Genomic DNA, 19,847 nt, shown 5'->3' with positions numbered 1-19,847 from the left:
TCGGCTTAAAAAAATTGAATTGAATTTATTTGGCTATTGAAAAAAAAATATAAAGATTTAATTGAATTTATTTCTTTAAAAATTTTCGCTCTTTAAAAAATTTTTTTTATATGAATAAAAATATAATCAATATAATTATATTTTATCTTTTTTAATATACCATCGATTTATATTATTCTATTATTAATTTGTTTTTGAAAGTAATAAATTATACCGTTAAATTGGGACTTTATATAATTTATTTTCTTTAATTACCTGATAAATTCTCTCTTTCTAAGATCCTTTTAGAGAGAGTTCCTCTCTTTCCCTTCGTTCTTTCTTCTCTTTTTCAAAGAATTTCATCTGCCTTTCGTGGATTTTTTCTGCCCCTAGCCTTCTTGACCACTCTTTCTGGATATGGATTCGTTCCTTCCCACTCTGGTTTATAAATAAGTTTCTTTTTTCCTTCTTTCTTCTGTTTGCTTTTATTTGTTACTTGGTTTTTAGCTGCATGTTGTGGAATTCGTGGAGAGGACATACATATTGCTTGTTTTGCCTTCTAGGACTCTATTGAGTCATCTGGTAATAGTTACTGGCATATCTACTTTGTCCAAGTGTCCATCTATTGAAATTATTATTAGATCTAACTCAATGGCTCTGTTGGATGGTTCAGGATAAGGTTCGTGGTGCTCTTTTTTACCACTATTGACATGGTTGAAGTGAAGGGTTTTGCTTTTTCTATGCGTGTAAGCGAAGGATTTTGCTTTTTCCGGGTGTGTATCTTTTTGGAGACATTCCTGATGGTTCTTTGTCATCCATCCAGTCTCTCAAAAGCCAATGATATCAAAGGGTTTTGCTTGCTACCCGCATTTTCTCTTAGCTCAAATATGCTAGTCTATACTATGTGTGTTCATCGCTTTTCCCGCCTTCTTGGTAGTATTTGTTGAGAGAAACACCTTTGTTTGGTGATTCCTAAAACTTCATCGACATCTCTTCTCCAAGGAGGCTGTTTCCAGCGGTGTTGTTACTTAACGGATTGCTTAGTGTTGGATTGGATCCTCTTAGTTGCTAGGGTTTTTTATTGTATGGGTTAGCTTTTACTCCGTACATGATGCCGTTCTTGTCTCAAGAAGAAAATCTTATGGGGATGAGTCAGAAGGCGTCAACAAGAAAGCTGCTGAAGAAAGCCCACAAGATAACAAAACCATTAAGTACGCTTTAGATGTGGAAAGATAGAGCATATCAGAAAGCATTGTCCTGTGAAGATTTCTAAAGCAAATGTTGTCTGTGAGGACGATGAAGATGATCAAGTCAAATGGAAGCAATGTTTAACTACTGAAGTAGTTAAAATGGAAGACAACATTTTTCTTGAGGCTACACCTAATTAATCTGAAGCCAATTATATTGATTACATGCAAGAATGGATCATTGATTCAGGTTGTTCACACCATGTGACGGGTAATGATTCATTATTTTTGAAACGACGACAACGTAATGGAGAACGAGTTATTGTTACAACTGATAATTCCACCTATCCTGAGTGAACGAGGGTATTGTGATTCCTACCCTATCCTGAGTACCAAATACAGTATCCGCTCCTAACAAAGACAAATTATGCGGCTTGGGCAATCAAGATGCAAGTCTATATGCAAGCTCAAGGTGTTTGGGATGTCGTTGAGCATGTCTTTCATGGTTACAATGATAAGAATCTTCCTCAAGAACTTTGGGCAGAAATAATTCAATGTGCAGGCCATGTGATAAATCGTCTACCTCCATGGCCAGGTAAAGAAAAGACTCCATTTGAATTATTTTATGGTTCAAAACCTGATGTTAATTATTTTCGGGTGTTTGGTTCTATTTGGTACGTTCATGTTCCTAAAACAAATCGAACCAAACGACTCGAAAGCAAAGAAATGTGTTTTTGTTTGTTATGATTCCTACAGAAAAGGGTGGAAGTGCATGGATCCAGGAGCATTTTTTCAAATCATGCAAAAATGGAGAATTATTTTCTAAAACATGCAGGGTTCGAAAATATTTTCGAATCCTGTGTGTCAACGCAGCGTGTTCGCCCTGGCGAACACACTTGTTCGACACCCATGGTGGCGAAGAAGGGAGAGTTCGCCACTATGGGTGGCGAACTGTGCCTTGGTGGGCTTGTTCGCCACTATGAGTGGCGAACAATTTCGTCCGGGCCACGGGAGCAGTGCAATCTGCTCCCGTGGCACGCCAGCTTGGCGGAAAGAATTGTTCACCACTTAAAATGGCGAACAATTCTCCTGCGTGGCATGTTCGCCACCTTGGGTGGCGAACATGCTCAATTATCACCAAAAGAAAAGTGTTGCCACTGACAGTGGCCAACACTTTTCACAGAAATTTGTTCGCCACTTACAGTGGCGAACACTTTTCTATATCGCATGCATGCAATTGCATGCATGTGATACCACAGGATGCCGGTGAATAAATTCTTGTAAACATAAAATTTTTAAAATAAATATATATCAAAAAAATTAAAAACGAAATGCACGGATGAAATAATTTCAGAATTTAAATTATTATATTCTTTAAAAATTAATTTTAATACAAAAAAAATGTAATGGATTAATTTAAAAAAATTCATTTTATTAGAATACAAAAAAAAATTAGAATAATACAAAAATTAATTTAAATATTTTATTTGTTTTATTATAATACAAACATTAAATATTTTATTAATTTTATTTTTTTAATTATAAAATAAATTTGATTTCAAATAATTAATTCTATTATTTTCTAAAATTTTAATTTTAGTACAATACAAAAATTAATTTTATATTTTAAAATCAATTCTCATTAATTTATATAGAAAAGTGTTCGCCACTGTAAGTGGTGAATAAATTTCTGTGGCATCACACAACTGCATGCATGTGATATGAGAAACAGTGGCCTATGAGAAAAGTGTTGCTCCTGCCTTAAGGACTGAGTCTTCAGGTTCAGAAGACGATGAGCAGATAACTAGAAAATCAACCAGGGAGAAGAAGCAACCATGTTACCTGAAAGATTATGAAGTACAATTAAATCATTTCACAGTTACCTCTTGTTTCTTTGCTGGAGCACTGAATGATGAAGAACCTGCATCTTATGAACAAGCTAAAGGTCATCAAGAGTGGGTAGCAGCAATGCAAGAAGAGATTGAGGCTTTAGAGAAGAATGAGACATGGGAACTTGTCCCAAAACCAGAAAATTGCAAACCAATTACATGCAAATGGATTTTTCAATTGAAAAAGAAATCAGATGGCATAATTGATAGACACAAAACCCGTCTTGTTGTTCGTGGTTTTTCCCAAAGTTATGGACAAGACTATGAAGAGACGATTAGCCCATAACAGTGAGATCAATTGTTTCTCTTGCTGCATTCAGAGGTTGGAAACTATGGCAACTTGATGTAAAGAACGCATTTCTTGACGGTGAGCTTGATCATGAAATTGATCTAATGGAGCAACCCCAAGGATTCACCTCTAAGCAATTTCCTAATTATGTTTGTCAATTTAAAAAGGCTTTGTATGGCCTCAAAGAATAGTAAAGTTGCCCAGTACTTTATTTTTACCTTATTTCTGTGGTTTTAAAGTTTCTGATTCAGATTCTAGTTTGTTTGTAAAATTAGAATAAAAAATGCATTTGTTGGTCTTGTTGTATGTGGACAATATGATAATTATTGGAAGTGATGAACTGAAATTTCTAGGTTGAGAAATGATCTGTCAGTCCAATTTAAAATGAAAATTTTGGGAGAGGTTGGATACTTTCTTGGCTTAAGTGATGAGAACAGAACAGGGGTAATTTGTGTCTCAAAGAAAATATGGAGTTTTTTTATGCATAATTTAAAAATTTATTATCAAATCATGGAGGGTCCGAAAATATTTTCAGTGATATGTTTGATATTTATAATGCCGAACAAAGCATAATTCAATACTATGAGTGTCGAACTGCATATTTTAGTGAAAGCTGGACACAGAGGCGGAGGGAGGGTACGGCAAGGGGGGCACGTGCCGTACCGGCGACCGGAAAATGCTTTGAAGGGGATGAAGGTACCGCAGCGACGCAGCCGGTGGTGCCGCAGCGGTGCCCTACCAAAGGGAAGTTCCTCCCTCCGCCCCTGCCTGGACATGTTCGGCACTCAAAGTGCGAAACATGGCTAGCCTGCATGCATGACAACAAGTATGAGTCTCATCTCATGAGTCCCATCTGATGAGTATTAAAAAAATAGTCTTCTGCACTTAATTAAAAATATTAAATTTCATTAAATATTAAAAGAATTTTAAAAAACTTAAACAATAAATAATATTAATACTCATCTTTCATCTCTATATATATTATTATAATATAAAAAAACTATTAATAATTTTAAATTAATTAAAAAATTTATAAGATGAATTAAATAATTTTAAATTTTAATTTATTATATTTTAAAATTTTTTTTTAATATTTAATGAAATTTATTACTTATAACTGCCGAAGACTATTCTTTTAATACTCATCGTATAGGACTCATGCACGAGACTCATGAGATGAGACTCATGCTTGTTGTCATGCAGGCTAGCCATGTTCGGCATTGCCGAACACACTCCTTTGACACACAAAATCTGAAAATATTTTCAGACCCTATATGATTTGATAATAAAATTTTAAATTATGTATGATATGAAAAAAAGTTCGAAGATATGCGGAGGATATTTTGCAGCGTTTTGGCGGGGAGTCAAAAGAAATGGCAACTCCTATGAAAGTGAATCTCAAGTAGAAGAAAGAAGGCAATTATTGAAAGATGCTAGAATTTTTTTACAACTTATTGGTAGTTTGATTTATTTAACTTTTACAAGACCAGATATCGCATACTCCGTTGGTGTCATCCCTCAATTTATGCAAAATCCAAGAACTCCTCATTTAGATGCTGCAAAAAGTATCCTTCCTTATATTAAGGGTTATAATAGTTATGGTCTTATGTACAAGAAAGAGAATGATTTTTTGTTGAAAGGATTCACCGATGCAGACTGGGCAGGCAATGCGGATGATCGTCCCTCAACTTCAGGATACTGTTTCAATTTCGGTCGGTTCTGCTGCAGTAAGAGGCAACCGACAATTGCCTTTTTAAAGCACAGAAGCTGAGTATATGGCAGTAAAGAATGCATTTGGCTAAAGAGTTCAATGAAAGATATTTTTGGGAAAGTTGATTATGCTGTGCAAATTAAATTGACAATTAGAGTCCCATCAAAGCTTTGCTTTGAATTTAGTCTTTCATGGGTGAACAAAACTCATCGAAGTTCATCATCATTTTGTTCGAGAGAAAGTCCTACATCAAGAAATGGAGTTGAAAGGAATTCATACCAGCTATCAAATTGCAGATATTTTTACAAAGGCTTTAAGTAAGTCTAAATTTTAAGAGCTCAGAGCTGCTCTTGGAGTTATTGACACTAAGTCACTAAGTATGCACTATAGGAGAGTGTTACAAATTAGTGCATCTTACTGTCAATTTTCTAGCTGTTACTTGGTCATCTTCTGTACCTAAAGGGTATTTTACTCTTATCAAATAAGGATTTCATATGAATTTTTATAGGGATATCTTGTTATTTTCTGCCATAAATTTTCTTGTATTTGCTGTAATCAGCGTGTGCTTTCAATAAAAATTACCTTCAGCTCATTCTCCAATTATCAGTCTCTTCTTCTCCATTAAGAATTTTCCGTTTCCTTTTGTTTTATAAAAGGATAACAATATAACTTCTGTAAAATTTAAATCATATTGAGCCCGAAAGATTGGTTATCCATAGAACAATTCTTTTTCTTTCCTATCAGGCAGGTGTTTTGAGCACTTCATCGAAAAATATAATTAAATCAAACTATTTAATTGAATCGAACAATTTTTTAAATCAAATATGATTCGATTATTAATTTTTAAGAAATTTAGATTGGAGTTTGGTTTATTTTTTTATGGTTAAAAACAAGAAAATAGAAAAAACTGAAACTACATTCTCCCCGCATTCTTGTCCTTAGGTCATTGCCGTGCTGCTGCTCCAGTCATCTTCTCCTTAAGTCTTCTTCATCTTGCCTCTTGCTAACAACCGGCTTTCTCTTCTTCTAGTCTTCTTCTTCTTCTTCTTCTTTATCTCGCCCCTTTAAACAATCCTTGCATGTCGATTTAATTTATGGGTTTGCTTCATTTGTTGATAGTCGTTTCCACGTAATGGACAGGAAGCAACACCTCCTAATTTGGAAACGTATCGTTGAAAAATGAGAAAGGAAAGAGCTGAAATTTGACTACGAATATGTTGATTTCTCCTGAGAACTTGTGTTACATTGAGAACCGATGGACCAAATTAAATTGAATGGAAGATTTTAAGTTAGATTCAAATGGGTTTTGTTCAAATTTCAGTTAAGGTTCAGTTCAGTTCTCGTAATTTTAAATTTCAATTTTCCAGTTCCTATCCAATTTAAAACCAAAACGACCCATTGCTCAGTCCCCAGTTTTCTATTCTTTTTCAAGAGAGTAAACAGGTTAACCAGGTTTAAAAAATAAAAAATAAAAAATAAAAAAGCAGCTAAGCATCACCTCAGTTCTGAATTTCATGAAGAGTCCGATTAAAATTCAAAGGCCTAGTTTATGTAGCCAGAGAAGCAGTTATCTTATCCAACTATTGTCTGGCTTGTTTGGTATCGGTGACCATGTTTTGAGCAACCAGAACAAGCTACCACGCAAAATATGAAAAATGAGAAGGATCAACAGCTCTGACTAGTGACTATAGCTCGCTATCACTTGCTTGCCCTCCATTTGGTGCTTTTCCATTCACCGCAACAAGCTCTGTGTCAAATATCAGTGTTGCTCCGCCTGAAATTGTCAAAAAGGACCACGTTTTACTTTCCGTGCGAACATGTTTTTGATGTACCAGACAGGATTGTATTTTAAAAGACAAGTAATATCAGCAGCCAAATGGAAATTAATATATTTCCAATGCAGCTTATATAAGTTTTACGATCCTGAAATAACATACAACATATATATGTGTGTGTGTATAACTAAGCAAGTTTCTTTTACATCTTAAGAAATACAAGTGATAAGAGACAAATCAATAATTATGACTACCTAACTGAAGATGTAAAATTCAGTATTTTAAGCGACCAGCAAGTTCAGTGGTTTCTTTATATGATATGATGATTACAATAAGTAAAACCAAATGCATCAAATTTTCAAATATGAACACTACACTGTTTTGGATATCATGGAGAGTCATCCAATCATCACATTTGATAAACATACCTCTCTAGTACATTAACTAGATCACCTAAGTGGCTTACACAATACTATCATCAAATCTATTACCTGGGATCTTAGGTGGGGAACCCTGAGGCCCATAACCAAGTTTTGCAGGTATTTTCAGCTTTCGCTTCTCACCTACACACATTCCTAAAAGTCCTTGGTCCCATCCTGCAAGAAGGAAATATTCCAAGTGTCAACTAACAGTCTTTGATGATACCACCTTGAAGGGACCATAACTGGGTAGTGGACAATGCCAACAATAGCTAAGCCTTAATCACAAACATAACTGCAAAGTCTGTGGTGTTCTTTAATAAAAAATCTCGTTAAGCATATGCTTATACATGGGTAAAGAAACCAAGATTACAAAAGCAATGGCAGTGAATAGTTGTTAATAAACCACAAACCTTTGATAACTTGACCAGTTCCAAGCTCAAATTCAATTGGATCACCTCTTTCAAAGCTGGAATCGAACACAGTTCCATCCGTGAGTTTTCCCTGTAAATGCATAACAATTTATCATGTAAACCAAGAAGTTGATATGACACTTGTTTGCATAGACAATGAGAATTATAGATAGGATAATAATAATAACAATAATACTAAGGAAAACAAAGCAGATAGATGGGAAAGAATTGCACCTTATGATACAAAAAAACAATATTCTAATCTTAGCTTACAATGCATGATGGGTCACAGGGAAAGGATTAATTGACTGTTTGGGGTCTTAGCAAGGCTTATAATTTCTAGCACTGCAAGTACTCTCTTTGAAAGGGTAGCAGGCTACTTCAATACCATTCCAGCAATTTGCATGTTTGTGTCCAAAGCTCTTTTCATGCATATATTTCACCAATGACTAAAAGTTATTTAACCTAAATTTTTTTTTACTAATAATAATAACAATAATGCTAAGGAAAACAAAGCAGATAGATGGGAAAGAATTGCACCTTAGGATACAAAAAAACAATATTCTAATCTTAGCTTACAATGCATGATGGGTCACAGGGAAAGGATTAATTGACTGTTTGGGGTCTTAGCAAGGCTTATAATTTCTAGCACCTCTTTGAAAGGGCAGCAGGCTACTTCAATACCATTCCAGCAATTTGCATGTTTGTGTCCAAAGCTCTTTTCATGCATATATTTCACCAATGACTAAAGTTATTTAACCTAAATTTCTTTTAATAATAATAATAATAACAATAATACTAAGGAAAACAAAGCAGATAGATGGGAAAGAATTGCACCTTAGGATACAAAAAAACAATATTCTAATCTTAGCTTACAATGCATGATGGGTCACAGGGAAAGGATTAATTGACTGTTTGGGGTCTTAGCAAGGCTTATAATTTCTAGCACCTCTTTGAAAGGGCAGCAGGCTACTTCAATACCATTCCAGCAATTTGCATGTTTGTGTCCGAAGCTCTTTTCATGCATATATTTCACCAATGACTAAAGTTATTTAACCTAATTTTTTTTTAATAATAATAATAATAACAATACTACTAAGGAAAACAAAGCAGATAGATGGGAAAGAATTGCACCTTAGGATACAAAAAAACAATATTCTAATCTTAGCTTACAATGCATGATGGGTCACAGGGAAAGGATTAATTGACTGTTTGGGGTCTTAGCAGGGCTTATAATTTCTAGCACTGCAAGTACTCTCTTTGAAAGGGAAGCAGGCTACTTCAATACCATTCCAGCAATTTGCATGTTTGCGTCCAAAGCGCTTTTCATGCATATATTTCACCAATGACTAAAATTATTTAACCTAAATGAATTTCCATTCTAGAGAACATAGTGACTAAACTGTATTTGGCTTTGAATGATTATATTGCAGAAATTTAACAAAAAACAGACGTGATATAATAGGGGTAAAATTTAATTTCCTGGTGGTACACTTCTCCTGTATAAATGCAAGATTTTATAGATAGGAATTCACCAATTAGAGTAGAGACGTACACTTCAGAAACTAAACATCCAAGTAACCAACCAAAGCTGCAATTACACTTACCCGATAATGTACTTTGACTCTATCTCCCTTGTGAGCCTTGATTTCACAAGATTCAGGCTTATACTGTACCAGCAAGAGGAAGAGAAAGAAAGAAAGAAAGAAAAAAAAAAGCATAAGCAACACACAAACAAACAATACCAATCATGGAATGCGAAAAAAATGTAGTAGAATCTCTTAATTTTGAAAACCAAGGAAATGAAACAGAAAACTGAAGTGTATCGCAAAAGCCAATGCTCACGTTAGGCGGAAAAATCCCAACTAAATGCATCTTTATAAATGACATGACAATTACATAATTTAAGCATTTATCATAAATCACTAAAGAATTTCTATCAGGTAGCTGGAAAAAAAAAGGGTTTAAAAACTAAAAACAACAAATTACAGCTAAATCACTACATCATCAACCCAACACCAGTACTAAGAAAATGAAAGTCAACTAAATTGAACCCTAGAAAATCGAAATCGGAAAAAGTACAGAATGAAAGCGTCAAAGATAGAATCCACAAATTACAGATTCTCCATGCGCTGAACTTCTGTAGATATCTTAAGATAAACATAGAAAGACATAAAGAATACATCAGCTGATTACCTTTACGCCGATCTGTAACTCGGTCACATCGCCTGACTTCTTCGCTGAAGCTGACAAATTAAATGAAGAAACGAAAACATCAGAAGCGGATTAACATTAATGCGCTTCTACGAATGATAAGATCAACCAAATGTGGATTAATAGATTATTACCTAAGGCAAACAGCGCCAGCAAGAAGAAAATCGCGGCCACCTTCGATGCGCAGTTGACATTCATCTTCGCAGACTCCGTCACCGTCCGTGGGTCTATGGCAGAGATCGAAGGAGGGGGTATTTTTATTTTGTTTTTTCAGGAGGGGGTATTTACTGAGCAGAAATCCTAATGTTGAATGGGTCCGGTTTCATGGCTTCATGGACCGAGCCCATGGACAGACAGCACCAACTGCATTTTGACACTGTAGTCCACTAGTCTTGGCCTCCTGGGTAGCTCACAGGTCTAAGCAGCATTTAGAAAAACAAAATTACTATTGGCCTCTAAATTTTTAGTAAATTATCACTATTTTAAAATCAATCGTTTAAAATATTTTTATGGTTGGAATGTATTTTTTACAATAAAAAAATTTTAATATATAAAAAATTCCTCAACTCAGAATAAATTTTTAAATAATAGAATTCAATTAAATTTATTTATTTTAAATAAATTAATAATATATTCTAAATTGATTTATATTCTTCATTATTTTTATTATTTATAAGCTAGACACAAAAAATTATTTATAAATAAAAATATTTTTTAACATCATTATTAATATTTTTATAATATTCAAAATCTAAATTTTACATAATTTTTTAACATTAAAAAATATAAATTAAGATCGACTCTTTTTTTAAAAAAAATTAATAGAATAATATAACAAAATTTTTTAATATCAATTATAAATACATTAAATATTAATACTTAGTATTATATTATATTTAAAAAAACAGTTATTAATTAAAAAATACAAGCAAATTTAATGTTAAAATAAATAAAAAAAAGAAAAATAAAAAAAATGAATTCTCAAAAGTTAATTAAGCAATTTTGATACAAATAACTATAAATAAAATTATTTCTTGCAAGATCTTTAAAATAAATAAAAATTAAAAAAAATAAAATTCTCAAAAGTTAATTAAATAATTTTGATGTAAATAATCTTAAATAAAATATTTTCTTACAAAATCTTGATAATTTGATAAGTTTTATTTTTACTCCAAAATCAATACTCATAAGAATGTAAAGGAATTAAATTCTTACTTTCTTAGTTTACCTAAACACAAAAAATTAAGAAAAAAAATTTTAATTTATTTAAATTTTCTCAAAAAGTCATTTCAGGTATATAATTTATAAAATAAAAGTTGACATACTCAATTGAACATTCTATAACTTATAAAACCAAATTGTTTAGTTCTTATATCTACTAAATGATTAGTCAATTTATATCACTGTTGGTAAAAAAAGAACTACATAATATAAAATTTTAAAATTATAAAGATTAAATATTATACACAATTAAAATTATAAAATAAAATAATATATGCACTCCGAAATTTAACCTGGTGGAAAATGCATCCTAATAGACTTGAGAGGTGTTCTACTCCCCTAACCCCTATTTTTACAAAAAAGATAAAATAAAATAAAATAATATATATTTCTAAGGTGGATACTAGTTTTTTATAAGAATATCAAATAGATTGATTTTCATAAAATATATACACGTTTTAGTGATTTTGAAATATAAATAGATTAATCAATTTTTTAATAATTTGAGAATTTTATGGTAATTTTACCAAGCAGAAATGAGGGAATACGAGTTGATATAAAATGGAAAAAAAATTGAGTTCATCACCCTTAGACTTGGCCGCGATTTAGTAATATAGAACCGGTTAAATTCAAAATTCGGAACCAATCAAATAGTTCAGTTCATAAATTATTAGGATCAATATCCAAATAAAAAAAAATTTAAAAATCAAATTTATTTTCTTTTTTCTTATCTCTATTTCAACCCATCCAAACAAACTATAATCCTTTGGGATGAGATTTTTTAAAATAATAAAAAAGGTTTTAAAATTCAGAAACTTTAAACTTGTATTTAAGAGAGAGATTATCTTTTTAAAATAAAAATTTTTATTTTAATTGTCTCTTGAAACATGTTGCATAAGCTTTAATAATCATATTTAAAGCCATGCGATTATAAATAAATTTAAATAAATTTAAAATATCTCAAATTTTATATAATTTTCATTAAAACAAAAAAAATAATGCCTGTGATTTCGCATAAACTTTCATTTGCTTTATCAGAGACTTGCCCTTTATTCGGAAAAGAGTTTTCTAAATTAACATAAGATTTTCTAAAATTGAGAGTAAGGGTTTTTAAATAAAATTTTTAGAAATTATTGGGAACCTTAAAAAAATTAGTGGATTGACACAATTTTTTCTTAAAAATTATTAAATTTAAAAAATCTTTCACAGCATGTAAATAGACGTAGAAAACGTTTAGCTTGTTAAATCTTCCAAGCAACGAATTTAACAATATTGTACTGGTTTCAAGTGTGGGTTTACAATCATTCGACTTCAACGTCATCTTCTACATATCAAGAGCGCGATTAAGCAATAACTTACGGCTACAACAGAAACGAATCATGGCATTGTACAGAGGAACACTCATATCAGAAGCGCCCCATTACTTCTTCCACTAGAGTTTCGGCGTGGCGATATCGCCTACCGTCGATGAGGATTTTGAGCATTGTGAGATAGGTTACATGGTTGTGCTTGAAATTGCGTTGCTGCGGAGTCCACTGGAAGATGTTCAGCGCGAGATCAGGATCTGACTGGGCATGAAGTGGCCGCGTCGACGTCGATCGGGGTGATTTGAGGTCTTCGGTGCAAGTTTCGAACTGGATCACAAGCGGTGTTCGGGTTCTTGTTCTTCCGATTGGAGGAATTGGAAGGTCACTGTCTTCAGTTGGCGGGGATTGGCTGTTATCGGCGGAAGATAAAGAGGAGATCGGGTGGAGTCAGAGTAATGACTTCGTGCGTTCGTAGGAAGAGAGAGGTAAAATGCAGAAAGCAGAAAGGAGAAGTTTGGGTCTCTCAGGAGTGGTCGTGAGCAGGGACATCCTCAAGGAAGAGAGGCACAGAAATGAAGCAGAAAATTAAGGAAAGACATGCAAGTGGGAGCAAGAACCAGAAGCATCGAGTGCCAGGAAATGGGCTAATTTTGGCAATTGAAAGCCCATAGAAGAAGATTTTGATGAGGTTTAGACTATGCAAAAGATGGGCTAGACTTGTTCATTTCCATTGAGGTTGGGCCAAAATCATGAACGATGAAGCTTGATCAAGTTTTGAATTGGATAAATTTTTCGGTTTTAAAAGCAAAATCAAATTGAAGCATTGCTTCCCCACCCCGAACTGATACTCCTCGGTTTCTGAGCCTTCAAAATTACATTCTCATCTCCATTTCCTCCTCTCAGGTTTGAACCAAAACGCTTTCTGTCGACACTTGCATGTTTTCCCTTTCCTTGCTTTGGCTTCTCGGGCGGCACATGCTTTGTCGTTGTTTTTTCTGGCAAGTTGTGGGTGGTTTATGATTTTTGTAAATGATAAATGGACAACTGAACCGTTATTTTTTGGGTTCTGCTTTTTTTGGGTTTCTTTAATTTCTATGTTATCCCTTTCTATTGTGTTCTTGGATCTTTACTATAAATGAGATAATCATCTTCTTTCATGCTTGCTATGATTTTCTTGGTTATATCATGCATGATTGCTGCAGCGTACCATTGATTTTTTTTATTTTTTTTTATACCCGTATATTCCTTTTCTTTTTCCTTTTCTTTTCTTGCTTTTATGCTCGTCATGTAGTTGGGGATTCACCAGTGATTCGTCAATGAATGTCCACTCTCGTGAAAGCAAAACCTTGCAGGACAAGTTAATGTTATGCGTGACGGAAAGGGTTGTGCTTTTGTGTTTCATTGGATTCCAAATGCTCAATTGCTTTGATTACTGTCATAGGCTGCAGCAGATTTGGGGTATAACATAACTGATGCATGCTTGATGGCGTCAGTGTGAATTTCTCTGTGTGGATTTTTAATCACATGTTTAACCAGATCATCTTCTTGTTATTATTTATTTCATTGTACTGCCTCTTTCTGGATCATAATGTTTTGGTGTTTATGTTAGTATTTCCTCGGTTGCCTATCAGTTTTGAATTATTTTGGTGGGTAGTACAACTACTTTGATATTTCATTTTTGAATTTCATTGTCATGTTTGTAACTTCCAGTCTTTTGCAATGGATTTAATTTAGTTTTGTCATTAGTGGAATGCATTTTAAGATTTGAGAAGGAAGGTGGTTATAATTGAAGGTTTAAGGCCATTAACTGGAACTTTATGCCTGGTTATAGGAGGACTGGATGTCACTATGGTGAGTATACGAAGACGCAAACTCAGTGGACAATGCAATGGTATCCTCAAGATATAACTCTTCATACTTCCAAAATATCAGTTGCTTCTTTCCATTCTCTAAAATGTTTGAATCATGTGGTTATAACTGGTCATATATTTTTTCCATGTGCTTAATATATTTTTTCTTATCTTCATATCACCATTCACTTGGTCTGAAGATAATTAAGTAATTTATTTGGTATGACTGTTGCTGCCATTGTTATTTTCATTGTCCTATAATGTAGGCATTGACCAAATTTTGATGAGATGTGATGGGTTTACAGGAAGAAGCTCCTTGGTTCCACTTTGTAGCCTTCCAGATAACATTGTTCGTGAAAAAACAGAAGGTAGTGGTAGACCTGTCAGCCCAAATCATATTCCACCAGTTTCTCTCAACCAACAAGTTGAAGTAAGAATGGATAGTTTTACTGCTTCTGCTTGCAAGATACTAAGTAAAAAATATCTTATAATTACATGTTTTGATAAATATATAATTATCATTGTTTTCTATATTATATATAGTTTTATGTTATAAATTAGGAACTCTGGAATTGTAGACAATGTTAATAATATTAAAATTTGCTAAGTAAATTAACTTAAAAGAAAAAAGGAAAAGAAAGAAGAGGGAGAGGGAAAAGAATGGATGGTGGAAGAAAAATAGTTAAAGAAAGAGTTTATTTACACTCTTCATGGCAAAAATAAATAAGATCTTAAATTTAAAAATACAAGGTATGAAAAACCCTTTATAAATAAGTGATTGAATTAGGTGAAGCTTTGGTAAATTCACATTAATTCACTTGATTTGCTATTGATTCTTTCATTTTAGTAACAATTCAGGTGTATTTGCAATTTACCTTATATATTTGAATTGCTAGAATGTAGAATTGAGTAGAGAATTGTAAGATTCAAATTATGAATCGCAAAATTCAGGTACATTTAAGATTCGTCCTATAGATTCGAATCAATTTATTGGAGAATAGATTCGAAGCGTAAGATTCTGACAACAGTGATTCTAACATCGTCAAAGGGGACTAGATTGCTTTTCTTGGTTTCCCCAACTCCTCTTCCTCTTGAATTATGATCTGATTGGGAAACTTTGCAAATGCTGAGTGGGTCTGTTTTGCTATTGCCTACTAGTTGGTTCTATAATATTTTCATTTAGAGCTTCAAAGATATGAAAGAGATTGTCTTTAAATAGTAAGAAAATCATTTGTGAGCACGTGAGTTTGTTTTGGTCAAAGAGCGTATGAGTTTAATGATTGCTATTTATACTTATTTGACCCCAAAAGCTTACCTCATAATTTCATCATCTATTGATTATGCATTAGGAAATTGGTTTGGCCAATTAGTTAAGTTTTTTCTTACTAGAGTGTTGTTAGACATGATAATTTGTGTGATACTTGACACTATATTGGCTGAAGAAAGAATTGTCCTCTGCTTAATGAGCTTGATAAGAAATTGTGATACTATTGTAACCAAGGATTTAATTTTTACATTGGGCTACAGATTGAGAAAGAAATGGAAATGATAGCAAGTCCACCTGCAAAGAAACAAAAAATACATGCCCAAATAGATCCAGAGAATCCCATGGAGGTGCATGCCTATCTGATGAAGCTAAAGGAAGATAACAAATTGGAACTAGGACCACTTCAAAGAAGTGAAGAGATGTCAGTGAAAGAGTGGATGGAGAAGTGTTATCCCCATATTTTTAGAGTGTTTCCACAAAATCCAAAGGTGTTTTTCCAGTTTTCTGACAAATCAAAGCAAAATGAATTGTTATATTGTCACTACTGGCTTTTTCTCTTTGAGGTGAGGAACATAGTTTTAATGGACTATGGTGTCTCCCCAGACTATGTGGAGTCATTGGGCAAGGTGATTAGAACTCTGGAAATGCAAGGTTTTGACTGTAGATTCATGAGGTCAGAAATGGTAATGGTAGGGAACATGATGAAGCAGCAGCAAGAAATTATGTTAGCAGAAAGGAACATGATTGCAAAAAGAACTGTAAATTTAGAGAAAGAACTCCAAGATTTGGCTAAACAGAAGGGAAAAGAAGAACAAGAATCAGATAAGAGAGGAAAGAAAATAGAGGAAATAACACCAAATATCGAAACGCTTTCGAAGCAAGTGAATAAACTGCAATATAAAAGGCAGAGAGAGCCAAATAAGCTTCCGTGTGCTGATTTAGAACAAGAATATGTTGAAGTTATTCTAGCACGCCATAAGAGGATGCTAGTGTGCAAGGAAGAGGAAGGGAAAAGACTCTATCAAGTTCTGGAGAAAATAAACCAGTTGCATCAAAATAAAGCAGTTTGTTCTAGTCTCTGAATCATTCGTAACGGTGTAACTTCTTGCTTCCTTCCATTTTTAATTGTTTTAACTAGTTTGATAATAGCTACCTTGTAAAGGTGCCATTCACTTGAAATTGTCCATGCAGATATGCGAAACGAAGATGGGAAACTTCTTAATCTTTACTGCTGCCCATCTTTGGCGAATGGAACAGTTCAGCTGGTAGCTATAATGAGATGTTCTTCTCATGTATGTTCATTAAGCTTACTTGTTTGTTTGATGTTCTCGAGGAATGGTGAACTGGGAACAAAGCAAAATGCTATTTGTATTTTATTAGTTGCAATCTTTTCTTAGAAAGTTGGTATAAAGCAACGATTTTTCCAGCAGAAACTACAAATTTGATAGCTTAATGGATGTGAAGCCCCCATCTGCACGTGTGTACGACCCTTTTTGGTAGATCTCAAGTGTTTTTCCCCACTTTAGGAGGAAACCAGGATGAATCTAATCCCATGTTTGGTCTCTTTTCACATGGAGTTGAGTGCTTTATAGGTCATCATTCTCGTACTAGTGTTGCCAAGGATTAAAGGATTTTGATGCGAGGGATTTTGTTGTGACATATTAGAAGATTAAACAAGATGGCGATAAAGGATATAAGTGAAACAACTTCAAAATTGAGGGATGTTCAATAAAAACTACCTTTTTTGTTTTGACAAATGCAAATGCAAAGGCAGTTGCATTTGCCTTCATAACAATCCGACAATCAAATCCATCAAAACAATCCAACAACCAAATCAAACTCAATGAGACCAGAAAACAAAGCAACAACCCCTAGAAAAGCCAGAGGTACCGACATAGCTGGCCACAAAATTGGAAAAATACTGAATGATCTTTAATTTCCTTAAAAGAGAAATTAATATAATTTTATTAAATTTTTTAAAAAATTATTATTTAATCCATTTATATCGGAAACTGAAAACTCAATAATTAATCTCCTAATTTCAAAAAATACATTAATTTTAATTGCTAATGTTTTAAAAGTTTGATAATTAATTCTTTGTTAATTTTAGTTTTTAAATATTATAAAAAAATTTAAAATATATTTGAACATATTACTTTTTAATAATAATTAAGGCTATTTTTAAATTAAAAAATAAAATTTGATATTTTTTATCTTTATTATATAATTCGAAGATAAATTTGATCCTTTAGTTAAATTATTTATGTTATTACTTCTACGTTCATGAAAAATATTTTTTGAGAAATTATTTTTCCGTTTCTTTAATTTTTAACATCTCCCACCTTACTTTTATCAAAATTATTATTTTTATTTCTTTAAAAAATAATTAAAATACATCTATATTTTATATAATTATTTTTTATGTTAAATAAATGTTAACTATCCTATTTTAACCTTGAATACTTATATTGATTAATCTCTTTTAGCCATTCATAATCTTTAGTTTCTATAATTTTAACTAATTACATTATTTTAATTTTTCTTTAATTAACATTTGATTTTTCATAAATATAATACAATGATTAAAGAATTTAGTTTTATACAACATACAATGTTTTAATTAAATTTGTAAAAAATTATAGACTAAATAATTAATTATATGAAGAGAATACAAGAGTTTTTATAGCGAATCTCTTATATGTTATAGTAAAGCTAGTTGAGCTAATAAAATGTTACCTTTCTTTCTGAATATAAAGATGATGTTTAACAAATTTAACAAAGTTACTTTCAGCTAATGAAATCTTACCTTTCTTTTGGCTATGAAGATAGAATTTTTGTTCAACAATAATGTTATCTTCAAAGATGATGAGTACCCAATTCAATTTATTTTTATCACTGAAGAATATTTATAATTTTAAAAATTCTTCTATAAAAATTTTATACTACTCTGCTATAAATATAATACAATTTTTGTGGATATGTGCATATGATAATTTTTAAATATATATATATATATACTGCTCAAGTTCTCATTAATGAATCGTATCTTAATTATATGAAAATCATTAACGGTATCCTATGTAAATCTGATTAATAATGTTTGGTATTTTAATATAATTTATTTTTTAAAAAATTTATGTAGTGTTGTTATTAACATGTTGTTTGATATAATTAAGATTTATTTATCATAATTGTAATAAACTTGAGTTTTAAATGTATATAATATATTTTATTTAAATTATGTAAATTTTTATTTAACTTAGTATAATTACTTTTTTATGATTCCTTTTATATATATATATATATATGATCAACCAAGATTCAGTGGGATAATTCAGTGGGATTATCAAATGTAGACAATGTATTTTGATTCGATTGGTAAGTCAATGAACTATTATTGATTTTACGAGAGGAGTGAATCCCTTTGATATTTTATATGGGTCTCTTCGTACTCAATTTTAAAAAAAATAGTCTGCAAAATATGAAAAGATAGTCAAAGATATATCAGAGATGTTCCTGTGAGACTTTTCGATGTTCAAGTCACATTTATAATTTTAGAATGATATTTTAATATAATATCTATAATTTTTAGATAATGTCTCAGTGTAAAAAGATGCAGAGATAAATAAAAATAAAGAAGAAAAGAGAAAAAATCAAGCTAACAAAAAGAAAGAGAATGTGTCCGAGAGTGGATGTGAGAGTTGAGAATCCGAAAGAGAGCCCTTCTTTGAATTAAATCAAGGATATATATATATATCTAATGGTTCTGATATTTTTTGTGTTATGTCCCATCATATTAGAGGGGATATCTTTCTGCAGATGTGTTTATTAACGATGGATGATTGGTTAATAAATGCGAAATTAATTAGTCCATATTCTATTTATCGTTTACGTCACGTTAGTTTGTTTAACTGCATGCACATTAATAATTCTAGTGATATACTAAGGAGACGACCAATGCGTTAGAGTGATGTATTCTACTCTGATTTTATCAGATCGTTGGCTCACTCGATCTATATCGAGGTGAATTTTATTCGATCACTGAGATTGATCGCACCTGCATTCAATACTTCATATAGGAGATTTAAAGAAATTTATCCATTTGTCTTGAATTTTGACAGGATTAGAGACGTTGGTGGTCTGATTCTCATACCTTATAAATAAGCTTTCTATTATCCGGTCAGACCAGATAAAAATATTCAGATGGTGATTTTAACGGCTCCTGCTATATATATATATATATTTATTTATTTATTTATTTTTTGATTTATTTAATAAAATTAATGTGGATTTTTTTAATATTATTTTTATTTAAATGATTTAAAA

General features: G+C 32.1%; 2 protein-coding genes across 4 annotated transcripts; one reads left to right on the top strand and one right to left on the bottom strand.

Moving 5' to 3' along the window:
• Window positions 1-6,543: 6,543 nt before the first annotated feature.
• LOC110627694 (peptidyl-prolyl cis-trans isomerase FKBP15-1) lies at window positions 6,544-10,168 on the bottom strand. Its single transcript, XM_021774043.2, has 6 exons — window positions 10,011-10,168; window positions 9,859-9,908; window positions 9,270-9,332; window positions 7,663-7,753; window positions 7,322-7,426; window positions 6,544-6,829 (listed from the first exon to the last, which is right to left on the bottom strand). Exons 1-6 carry the CDS (start codon window positions 10,072-10,074, stop codon window positions 6,741-6,743), a joined length of 462 nt encoding a protein of 153 aa, XP_021629735.1. The 5' UTR covers window positions 10,075-10,168; the 3' UTR covers window positions 6,544-6,740.
• Window positions 10,169-12,378: 2,210 nt separating this feature from the next.
• LOC110627311 lies at window positions 12,379-16,950 on the top strand. 3 transcript variants are annotated; one of them, XM_043962218.1, is made up of 5 exons: window positions 12,380-13,307; window positions 14,236-14,295; window positions 14,560-14,684; window positions 15,782-16,616; window positions 16,713-16,950. In XM_043962218.1, the coding sequence occupies exons 2-4, from the start codon at window positions 14,253-14,255 to the stop codon at window positions 16,601-16,603; spliced, it is 990 nt and encodes a 329-aa protein (XP_043818153.1). In that variant the 5' UTR covers window positions 12,380-13,307; window positions 14,236-14,252; the 3' UTR covers window positions 16,604-16,616; window positions 16,713-16,950. The 3 variants fall into 3 exon arrangements, with proteins under 3 accessions (XP_021629268.1, XP_043818153.1, XP_043818152.1); XM_021773576.2 differs by having other exon boundaries at window positions 12,379-13,402; window positions 15,782-16,950; XM_043962217.1 differs by having other exon boundaries at window positions 15,782-16,950.
• Window positions 16,951-19,847: the final 2,897 nt, after the last annotated feature.

This window comes from Manihot esculenta, chromosome 12 (assembly GCF_001659605.2).
Source record: "Manihot esculenta cultivar AM560-2 chromosome 12, M.esculenta_v8, whole genome shotgun sequence".
In the NCBI taxonomy this organism is placed as follows: Eukaryota; Viridiplantae; Streptophyta; class Magnoliopsida; order Malpighiales; family Euphorbiaceae; genus Manihot; species Manihot esculenta.
The sequence above is the reverse complement of the archived record's forward strand: the minus strand, read 5'-3'. Positions and strand labels throughout refer to the sequence as shown.

What these genes read in the sequence shown, in the direction of transcription:
- LOC110627311 (XM_021773576.2), top strand. Translation starts at nt 14,253, where the DNA reads ATGGTGAGTATACGAAGACGCAAACTCAGTGGACAATGCAATG. An exon ending in ACTCAGTGGACAATGCAATG is followed by an intron (nt 14,296 to 14,559) that starts GTATCCTCAAGA and finishes ATGGGTTTACAG; the next exon opens with GAAGAAGCTCCTTGGTTCCA. An exon ending in CTCTCAACCAACAAGTTGAA is followed by an intron (nt 14,685 to 15,781) that starts GTAAGAATGGAT and finishes ATTGGGCTACAG; the next exon opens with ATTGAGAAAGAAATGGAAAT.
- LOC110627694 (XM_021774043.2), bottom strand. Translation starts at nt 10,074, where the DNA reads ATGAATGTCAACTGCGCATCGAAGGTGGCCGCGATTTTCTTCTTGCTG. An exon ending in GCTGGCGCTGTTTGCCTTAG is followed by an intron (nt 9,909 to 10,010) that starts GTAATAATCTAT and finishes TTAATTTGTCAG; the next exon opens with CTTCAGCGAAGAAGTCAGGC. An exon ending in AGTTACAGATCGGCGTAAAG is followed by an intron (nt 9,333 to 9,858) that starts GTAATCAGCTGA and finishes TTGCTGGTACAG; the next exon opens with TATAAGCCTGAATCTTGTGA.